Source organism: Apium graveolens, chromosome 10, assembly GCF_009905375.1.
Source record: "Apium graveolens cultivar Ventura chromosome 10, ASM990537v1, whole genome shotgun sequence".
Taxonomy (NCBI): Eukaryota; Viridiplantae; Streptophyta; class Magnoliopsida; order Apiales; family Apiaceae; genus Apium; species Apium graveolens.
The window spans coordinates 106,289,847-106,301,066 of NC_133656.1; the positions used below are offsets into that span (position 1 = coordinate 106,289,847).

At 31.9% G+C, this 11,220-nt stretch overlaps 1 protein-coding gene and 1 pseudogene across 1 annotated transcript; one reads left to right on the top strand and one right to left on the bottom strand.

The window, feature by feature from the left end:
* The first annotated feature begins 2,218 nt into the window (after positions 1–2,218).
* On the top strand, positions 2,219–5,542 carry LOC141693210 (putative serine/threonine-protein kinase PBL5; annotated as a pseudogene).
* Positions 5,543–5,956: 414 nt separating this feature from the next.
* On the bottom strand, positions 5,957–8,073 carry LOC141693209 (uncharacterized). The gene is made up of 3 exons (XM_074498230.1): positions 7,180–8,073; positions 6,427–6,969; positions 5,957–6,305 (listed from the first exon to the last, which is right to left on the bottom strand). Exons 1-3 carry the CDS (start codon positions 8,056–8,058, stop codon positions 6,204–6,206), a joined length of 1,524 nt encoding a protein of 507 aa, XP_074354331.1. The 5' UTR covers positions 8,059–8,073; the 3' UTR covers positions 5,957–6,203.
* Positions 8,074–11,220: the final 3,147 nt, after the last annotated feature.

The following is an 11,220-nucleotide window of genomic DNA, read 5'->3' on the forward strand; positions in this document are numbered from 1 at the left end:
TGTTTAGATCGTTTCTGATTGTACGTTTATCAGTGAGCTCTGATACCAATTATTGCCCATTAAAGATACAATTGTTTAGGGGGGTTGAATACAATTGTATAAGGGGGGTTGAATACAATTTTATAAATTTTTTGAACAAGTAATAAAATATAATAGCTTTTTATATTTCTGATAAAAACTGTTACAAAACTCTCTCAAGAAATACTGATGTTCTTGAGAGCTGCTAGGTTGAATGATACTCGAGATCTCTTTACTATGTGATGACCTAAACTGTGTTTATATACTACACAATTACAACTAAACAATCTAAGATATGCATTATCAAAAGCTAACTGAAACTGATACATATCTTCAACTGAATAGATAAAGTCCTATAACTCAGACGTAAAAGATATCTACTGCACAATACAAGGAACATAACAAATATTCTAAGCTGTCTGTCTTCAAATACTGATGACATCCAAATGCTGATGATGTGTCAAATCCTGACGACACATCAGATACCGATGACACCCGAACAGCCAGATCTTGAGCTTCTTCTGATCACTGAAAATTCAATATGTAACACAGAGCATGTCGCTTAAATGCGGTTTACCTTGGTGCACGTGGTCTGCAGGCTATTGCGTGAGCCCGTAGGGTTTACCTTACCTACGATAGAAAAAACAAACATTTCTTGACAATTAAGACTGTTTGAATTGTTTTGTAAAGTATCTTAACAGTTGTTACCTTCTCAATCGCTAACAAGGAAAAAGGTTGCTTGGTGATTAAGAAGTCGGGTCCGTGTCAAAATTTCAGTTTTACACGGTACTGTTTTTACTTTAATATTTATATATCAATATAATAATTATAAGATTACCACTTTAGTTTTCCAAGGATAGTCTTACAAGTTTGCTAAAAAAGTTTTGTCATAATGTGTTACTTTATATTTATATTTAATTATTAAATTATTAAAAAAAATTAGCCTCAATAAAGATTATTTAAGTTATTTATTATGAATTTGAATATTATAATTACCATAAACTATTACTCTTTTTAAATAATTTCTCAAATAACAAAATTCAATTATAAGTAAAAGTACAATTTCGTTCAGAAATTTTTATTAAGTTTATACACCAAAAGTATTATTCATTCAGAATTCAGATATTTTAATCACTCGAAAAATTTAACGATTCCGATTTTTTACTCAGATTTATCAAATGACCCCCTTATATCAATATTAAACATAATTCGCATATTATTGATCTGAACTAACTTCACTTTTTAATTAAAAAATATGATCACACGTAGAAATATGAATAAAAATATATCATTGAATGGATAACATTATTTTTTTAGATACCTCTTCTTAAAAAAGTCATGAATATATATTAATATATCTATCATTAAATCATGCCGTTTAAAATATTAAGAGGACAAATTCAAAAATTAAATTCAGAATAAAACTATAAAAAAATTATGTAATATTATAAAAAAACCCGTGCGCTGCACGGGTTTTAGGCTAATATATATATATATATATAAAGATACATAATGTAAATAACTAGCTTTTCACTTATGATCGAAGTGATGGTTACACTGTAGTAGTTGAAGTGAAATCCAAACGTTTTCACGTCAGAAAAGATATGTCAATTTGTCTTGCACAGATACTTTGGTCGCAATTTAGGATTTATACATATTTACGAATTTTTAATGTATTGATATTTTTCTATAATAATTTTCGTAAATAATGATTTTTGCCTATTATTTAATTTAATTATTGTTTTCTAGTAATATATTTGTAACAAGAATTTTGGTCGGCAGTGTAGTGCAACATTCTTGACTATATTATGTTACATTATTTTTGTAAACCCGACACCACGTTTTTTATCGTAAAATTAAAATTTAAGCCACCAAATTAAATAAAATAATTTTTATCTATTTATTATAAAAAATATAAAAATTATATTTATTTAGTTAGCACACGTAACACGCGGACAAAGGTTCCCAGTTGAATTCAGATTATGGAGTTAGTTTACTTTTTAGATTTGAATTATAATTTTGTTCTAGACTTAGTTTCTTCTCTTATAAATACTAATGTATACAACAAATTGTGATAGATCAATACAAAATTATTGAGTAAAAATTTATGAACCAGTAAGATTGTCGTTTATTTTTTTATTCTTATTTATTCGTTTTGAATTTTCCGGCACGTTCTTATATAATCAAAGAGAAGAAAGACAACATGGGTTGTTTTCCATGGAGTACATATTTAACAAAGCGTTTCAAAGATAAGAAGAAATACAAAGCCCTTGATCAAAACTATGACGATCATCATACCACATTAGGTTTATGCTCCTCTCTCTCTCTCTCTCTTCGTCTCTCTCTCTCTCTCCCTCTCCCTCTCTCCCCTCCCTCTCTCTCTCTCTCTCTCTCTCTCTCTCTCTCTCTCTCTCAGAGTGTGTGTATTTATTACTACCTTTTATTTGATTATTGGCAGCAAATCATAGATTTAAAATTTTAGCTAGCTTTACACTACTTGTTTTGCTTATACACATTGTGAACTGCTATAATGATAATGATAGGGTACATTTTTATGATTTTTACTTCTAATTGATCATGTATTTAGGCCTCATTTTACTCTTTAAGTGCCCCTCTATGATCCCGAATTGTTTATTTCAACTTTTTAGTCTCACATTAATGAGTGACATAAGATTGCTTGATATTTTAGACATGCTGGTTCGAGCTGTTCAACTAATATTTTGACAAGTAATTTTCTTTTGAGCTTTATGTATTTTGTCATTTTATGTTATTTTTAATGGCATAATTTCACTTTCCAATCCACCAATCCAGTAAGTTTAGCTAATTGAATCGGACCATTCAATTTTAAACTTGAAAAGTTAATTTTTTGTGCAACTAAAGTGGCAGTTTTTTGTGCAAGTTACAGTAACACGTTTTTTTTTACTATTATGTGATAGAGTATGTTTGAATGTGTCACTTCAAAAACTAAATCTGTATCTCGGCTATTTTGGCCAGATGGTGTGATTTTCTGAAAACATTAGGTTATAAACTGTGTAATTTGGAAATTTATGTAACCGCATAAATACAATCAGAATTGAAGTGTGTCCTCTGTTTTGTTGGGATGTTTCACAATCCGTTGTAGGGGGGTTATTGTGCAATGTGCTGGGAGATATCTTCACTGTATAGGGTTGAGATTTACAGGCTAATAGCACTTGCACAATAGATCGAGAGTGGTCTTTATGATGATATATAATATTCATATATTACTGTCATGAAAGAAATGCTGGCATAGTCAAATTCTATGTGCATTTTGTGTCTTTCAATTTGTCCTTCAAATGGTTTACTTTGTTTCCTGTTGCTTTTCTAAACCTCCTATCACTTGGCTCAGATTCATCGGAAGTTTCTCCAGTAAGGATTGACAAGAAAGAAGATACTGGGAATGTTGATCAGTCCGTGGTAACCAAGGAATTGGACATTAGCAGAACGACGAATGATGATGGTAAAAAGAAGGGAAATTCCAAGTCGTTCAACTTACATGAATTGCTCTATGCCACCGAGAATTTCAATATGGAAAACCTTCTAGGTGAAGGTGGATTTGGCAAAGTCTTGAAAGGAAAGCTAAAGGAAACTGGCGAGGTCAGTAGAAACCAGCGTGTCTTTCTTATGTTCATAAATTGCACATTGATACTTTTTCTTTTTAGTTTACTTTTATATTCCAATCAAGTAAACCAGCTTGTCTTTCTTATGTTCAGAACTTGCACACTGGCACCTTTTAAATCTTATCAAAATTTTGATCATAAACTTGCATACTGAAACTATACTTTTTCGATTTAATTATATATTTCTGGGCCAGGTTTTAGCTATCAAACAACTGGACTCTGATGGCTCGCAAGGTATCAGGGAATTCGTTGTTGAAATGATGACTTTGAGTCTTGTTGATCATCCGAATCTTGTAAAACTAGTTGGATATTGTGTTGAGGCTGGACAGAAGTTGTTGGTGTATGAGCACATGTCATTGGGTTCTCTGGAGGGCCATCTACACGGTAGTCTTTTTTCAATAAACTTGGTCTTCTTGTTCTTTCATTTATTATTAAAAACTGAGCGCTTTGAAATGATACCGCTTTTGTGCATATCTACTACAATTCTTTCTTAATTCGTGTTAAGTCATTTTTAATCTTGTGTAACTATACAGGCGCAAACCGGAAGAGACTTGATTGGAATATCAGAATGAAGATTGCAGCTGGCGCGGCAAGGGGATTGGAATATCTACATGATAAGATGAATCCCCCAATAATATATCGTGATTTGAAATGCTCTAACCTTCTGCTTGGGGAGGACTATCATCCCAAGCTATCAGACTTTGGCTTGGCCAAGGTGGGACCTACTGGGAACAATACTCATGTTTCGACAAGAGTGATGGGAACTTATGGTTACTGTGCACCAGAATATGCAATGACCTGGCCAGCTGACATTTAAGTCAGACATTTACAGTTTTGGGGTTTTTCTTTTAGAGATAATTACAGGAAGAAGAGCAATAGATAACAGAAAATCTGCCAAGGAACAAAATCTGGTTGCATGGGTAAGATATCTTCTTTCTGTAGATGATTTATTTTCTTTTTCTATTATTGTCATAGAGGCAAATAATAGCATTGTGTTTTATTATCAAGCTATCCCTCCTTGTTGATAGAATGCTAAGCACTTGCATAGTTGGAAGAAATTCCTATTGTGTCAACTTGGTTTGAAAGGAGTAAAGGGCAAAATGGTGTGAGATTCGTTGGCATTATGCGATTGTCTCTCCCTGAGCTCGTTCCCTTCAAGTCTTCCCAGTATGCAAATTAAATTGTGAATTCATTTCTCCTACTCGTACACTTCACAAACTAAAATTTAGAAGTCTTACAACTTACTGTCCCTCCACTTTAACAGAGAAAGTAAATAGTCAAGAAGTGAGGTTATAGTACTTGTAACATTGTGATAAGAATTCGCATGACATATTTTACATCCATTTTCCAATAATTTACAATTCCTGTTACCCACTGTCATGATTGGCATTCTACATTATCATTGTTTCATATCAGCACTGTACCAGTAAAATATATGACTTCATGATATATCGAACCAAAACACTACCATTTCCATATGCTTCATATTCAAAACGTGATTGTCATTTTCCTTTACTCTTTACATCCTACTAATAACAAAATCGTTTATTTTTTGTGCAGGCGCGACCCCTGCTGAAGAACAGGGAAAACATCTGCCATATGGCTGATCCTGCGCTCGAAGGCCAGTATCCTGAAAAATCCTTATATAAAGCTTTAGCTACTGCTTTATTATGTGTTCAAGAGCAACCTTCCAAGCGGCCTCGTGTATCTGAAGTGGTTAAAGCTTTAGATCACATTGTGTCACAACCATATACTCCAGAAAGCCATCCTTCCCAGAAGACTTCCTGAAATCCTTGTCGTCATATAAATCAAGAGAATATTCTTCGTTTTGATGCCAGTATATATAAAACTACTTTAGAGTTGAAATTGAACTGTTCAATTTTGTATCCGAGCTGTATGCTTGTCATCAAGTTTTGTTTCAGAGTCATGATGACAGGTTATGAGCTTTGAGAGTATTAATATGCACAAGAGGGTGTTCTACATCGTTCACATTAATTTTTGATTTTAAAATTTTATTAAATTTCAACCAAATATTTATCGAATTGAGATGCCTTACTTTGATGATGAAAAAAAGGTTGATCTGAAACAACATCCTTTATCTCATCTGAAAGTTTATATGAAAATTAAACTGTTGATCCCAGATTTTTTGATTGAAATACTCTTTTCCAGGTTTGGACCTGGTGACTGGTGTGACCTGTAGCAAGTAGACATATGATCATCGTTTTAAGCATGACCTTACTAGTTTCTCTCAAGTAAAACATATGTACAATTATCTCAATTGTGACAGTAGCTCAGCGTCAGGAAGGGAAAAAACGATTTCTGAGAGTGATGACGTACATCTTATAAATATTTGGCAAAAAGGTGACTTCTCTGGTTCACATATACATGTAATGTGCCGAAGTATCTCTCCTTAGTGTTATAAATCAGTATTGGTGATGGTTCTGCTTTTGCTGATGCCCAAGCTTTATAGAGTTAAAATCATCTGTAGCTTGGCTTTGCACACATATCACAAATGATATTTAAACAAATCTCACATTAGTTTTACAGCTATACTCCAATGATTTCACCTTCTCTGCATTTGCCAACCCATATGTTCATACTCGAGTTTTTACTTGATGGCAAAACTCTACAGCAATCTCTCCTTGGTGACTGCAACATAAATACGATATCCCTCATATTAGAAGTGCCATCAGCAAGATCATTAAATTATTGAATGCAAAGGTTTTGCAACACGTTAATAATATCAAATGCATGAAATAAAGCATTGTACCTTTAGCCAACGATCATTGTCTGGTCTTTTCATGACAACAATGGATTCAATTTGATCGGGTGAGTCCATTTTCCATTTGCACAGAGGGTATCTTTCATTGTGACGCGAATGAATGGAAACGATTTGCTTCCTTTTTTCATCATATCTGATAGTGTTCATATAATAGATAAAGGGCCTCTGGCAAGGCTGCCTTGAGACCGGTCTGGTATTGAATGCATAAGCAGTGTAATCGGCCCTCTTGTACCAGTTAAGAAACGTTCTTGTAGGCATTTCTAGCTCTCTGGGAGAGAGTATACCTCTTATGATTTGAACAACATAGCCCCATGAAACTATGATGGACCATTGACGTTCACTGTCATAGCAGATGGACTGCTGAATTATACTGGCGCTGTCATACTTGGCAGCCTCTAATAGATGATGAATGGCACGAGCTCTTGTCATTTTTGGAAATATTGGATCCAGTACATCGAGGTGGTGCAGCGAAACAATTGGAGTTAACGGATGAGCTCCCAAAAGTCCTAATAGACTCCCATAAACGTCATACTGCATTAAACAGTGAATGAAACGAACTTTGAGTTAAATTGCATTCATAATGAGGATCATTTCTGCATCATGCCAGTATGACAGCTTGTGCAGATAGTTGTTGCTGTTTAAGTACATTATTTATCACCCGATATTTAAATCTTAGAATCCGACTTAGTATTCCTATGCTCGTAACTTCATGAATAGGGTTAAATTTGTTCGTTAATTTACCTGATGAAAACCATATTCTTTAGTAAGTGGCACACCTAGTTCTGCCATGCAAGCCTGCATTCTATCATCACTTCCATACAATCCCGGATACCGCTGAATGCATTTATCTTGCATTTTTTCCAACTCCACTGCCAGAGGATAGCTTATCGCGAATCCACCTCCACCAAATGCCATAGAATAGGAAAAAACCATGTTCTGAACATGACTCTCGGACGAGCACCCAACATAATAAAGCTGAGTATGGTCATACTTAGACAGCACTCTCACCACATTTTCAACCATAAAGACAGTGTCATCATCTCCCATCACAAACCACCGAATATCCTTCATTCCTAGTCTAAGTGTCTCGGAAACTACCCTTGAAATCCTCACTGCTGATCTGTCACCCTGCCTATTTGAGTACATAAATTCGGAAGTATCAGCCGAAATCCGAATTTCTGGCAGCCTTTCATATCTGTTTACTACTACATTCTTATCCAACCAAACAACCCCTCGAGTTTCCCCTGGTCTCCACCATTGTTTTATGTACTCTTTCCTATTTTCCCACAAAAGTGAAGATGCTGCAACCCCGAAAGCAATGTGTCTGAGCTGCGTACGTTCATGTCGCATTGCATAAGGAAGCTCAAGATTTTTCGGAGAAATAAGATTAGTAGTCTCATTAGTAATAGTTGCAATTGACACATTCCTCACAGTATGATCAGTTTGAATAGTTTTTTTTGTGGAAATAATATCGGAAACCGCGGGTGTAGAACATCTGAATCTAGTATTTAGAAAGTGATTGCAAGTATAGAGGAGATAGAGAATTAAGATGCAAATGCAGAAACAAGAAATGGGATTTCTGGGTGTGGTTTGAGGAGGGCGTTGGTGAGGAGTGGACATAATGTGTGGAGCATAATGTTTGTTTTTCATCACAAAAAACAAGTGTATAGCATTGTTGCTCGAAATTTTTTACTCAAACACCAAGGCAGGGAAGGAGGAATGTGAGTGATGGAGAGTAAGGGTTGGACTGAGAGATGTTCGGATCTTAGATCAGAGATTGTCAAATTTCTCAAGTTTCATATGGTTTTTATGTTTACGAAACATGGGCATATTGGAACACGTACTCATTCTTTGTTATTACAATCATGCAGAAGATGCAAACCTAACTTCGAAATAGTAATAATAATAAAAAAACGGTATCCGAAATTAATAGATTTATGAATTAATCTATCTATATTATATTATAATAACCGGAATACAATATATTTTGGTATGCTCAAAAATTAGTCAGGATCGTTAGATATAAATACTAAAGTAATATACACTAATCAATCTCACAGGTTCAAAACTCACCAAAAACAAATATTTATATTATTATTTATATGCTATCAAAATTTCAAGTTCGAATTCCGTCAACAACAAATATTAATATTATTATTTATAAATATACCAATAAGGTTAATGGTCTCAATCTCATCAATTATATACTACTTAATATTAATTAAAAATTAGCTACAAATCTATTCTATATTATAATAACCGGAATGATGTATATTTTAATATGCATTTTTTTGGTTGGTTTGATTTGGTTATCCCCATTTGTGACTATGAGATCTTTTTAATCAAATGATCAGGATTGTTAGATCTAAATACTAAAATAATATACACTACTCAAATTTCTAGGTTCGAATCCCGCCAACAACAAATATTTATACTATTATTTTACACTACTCAAGCTCGCAGGTTCAAAACTCGCCAACAACAAATATTTATATTATTATTATATGCTATCCAAATTTCAGTTTCGAATCCCGGCAAGAACAAATAATATTATTATTTATAAATATATTAATAAGGTTAATGGTCCCGATCTCATCAATTATATACTATTTAATATTAATTAAAAAAAATTAATTTTATTTTGAAATAATATAAAAATATTAATAAAAACTCGTGTATCGCACAAGTTGTAAAGCTAATATTCATTAATTAGTTACAAATCAATTACTAATAGTAAAGTGAACTATGTTCACATAAAATTTCACCGAGAACATTCTTTCAATGTCACATCATTCGAAAACAAATTTTAATAACCAATTTCATAGCTTAGTGTACTTCTCTTAAAATAAATAGAGAAAATGGCCAAATTAACTCTTTTGAAGATCCCTTTACCCAAAATTCTACGGCTCTAAATAAGATATTCCACCGTCAGAATGATACTTCTTTACCGATGGTGTATCATGTCTCCCATCATGTACTTTATTTTATTTTTTGAATATTTAAAAATTTATTTAAAACTTTTATTATTTAAACATGTACCATATTTAATAACTTTTGATGTTTAGGGTTCAACAATACCCCATCTAAATTTTAGAAATATCTAAAAAAATGAATAAAAAATATATCGATTTAGATTTTAGGATTTTGACCCTAAAATCCTAACTAAAATGTATACATTAATTTAATAATTTTAAAATATTTAGATGATACTCAACTGCTAAATGAATCTCACTTGTCACTAACAAAATTATATCAGGTATGATCTAGGTATTATCTGATATTACACAAGCAAACTGAAAATGGGGTCTCTGTTGCCATACTCGTTTACCACCGGAGTATCAAGCTGATACCATACTGAAAATGGAGTATCTGGTTTATATTTTGGTCTAGTTAAAATGTTGGTGGATATTTTGTAACATGATTATTTAGTACCTTCAAGGCTTCAACTAAATAAATACGCCCTTCGAGATAAATAAAATTGAATAAATAAAAACAAAAATTGTATAAGATATTAAATATTATATATTTTTAGTCAGTATTAATGCTTTATGTTAATTCAATTCAAATTTAATTAAAAAAATTAACAAAAACTACCAAGGTCGTATTTTATCCATAGGAATTTGAACCTTAATAATAATTCTCAATGTGGATGTTATAGATATCTGCTCTAACGAGGTTGACGTCCTCGTCCATCCTATAAACACACATACGGAATTCGGGTAGCGACACTGCACTTAAAGCCGGACAGAGTTTTGACACCATCTATAACATCAAGGCCCACGACTGAATACGCATATCAGAGCCAACAACCAACCATATATCAGTTCGAAAAATCTAACGAGTTTTACATATTAGTTGTTAATTTGTATTTATAAAAGATCCAAATACTCTTATTTTTCTCGATGTATGATTTTACATATATGAATAATAATATTTATCATCCATAGCCACAATTATAACTAAAATAAATTACAATTTAAGCCTTATTTAACATATTTGAACATCCACATAAAAAATATTTACAAAGTATATAATTTTATATCAAAGGTAAATGATCGAGGTCAATTTAATTTAACTAGCTTCAAACTCGTGCAATGCACGGATTGCACGTATCTTTTTTAGTATTATATTTAATTTTTAAGAAAATTATTTTTAATTGATTATTAAATCTACTCATTTTAAATTTTAAATGATATGACTTCATGATAATTAGATTAATACACGTATAAAAAAAATACAATGTCCGCATTATATTTGAGACTTTAAAAAAGTACTATTTTAGCGAGATTAACTTAATCGATTAACTATAAGAGTTATTTGAAAAAGACAATATTGATTTGATTTATCCTCGTCAGTGATGCCTATTACTCCGACTAAATCCAACTAATTATTTTTAGTTTAATTTTAATTTTTTTAAGTCCAGATCAATAAGATAATTTTGTTTTAACCCAAATAATTATTATATATGATTTAGTTCCTGTTGGTCAAATTATATTTTGATTTTAATTTTTAATTTTGTGTTTTTTTGAATCAATTATGTAATAAACTTTTTTCCTGGATGAATAATATATATTAATTTGTTTATTCTAATTCATTAGTATAATTTTTTTAGAACATGATTTGTTATTTTGTCTTAACCTGAGGCACATTATATCAACAAAATTCAACTAATTATATTTTGTTTACCTAAATTTATTTCATCTTGTAATACCAATTTGAATAATGCAAAATTCAATATGAATAATAATATAAATTGGTTGAAAAAGTTGACTTTAATATTAA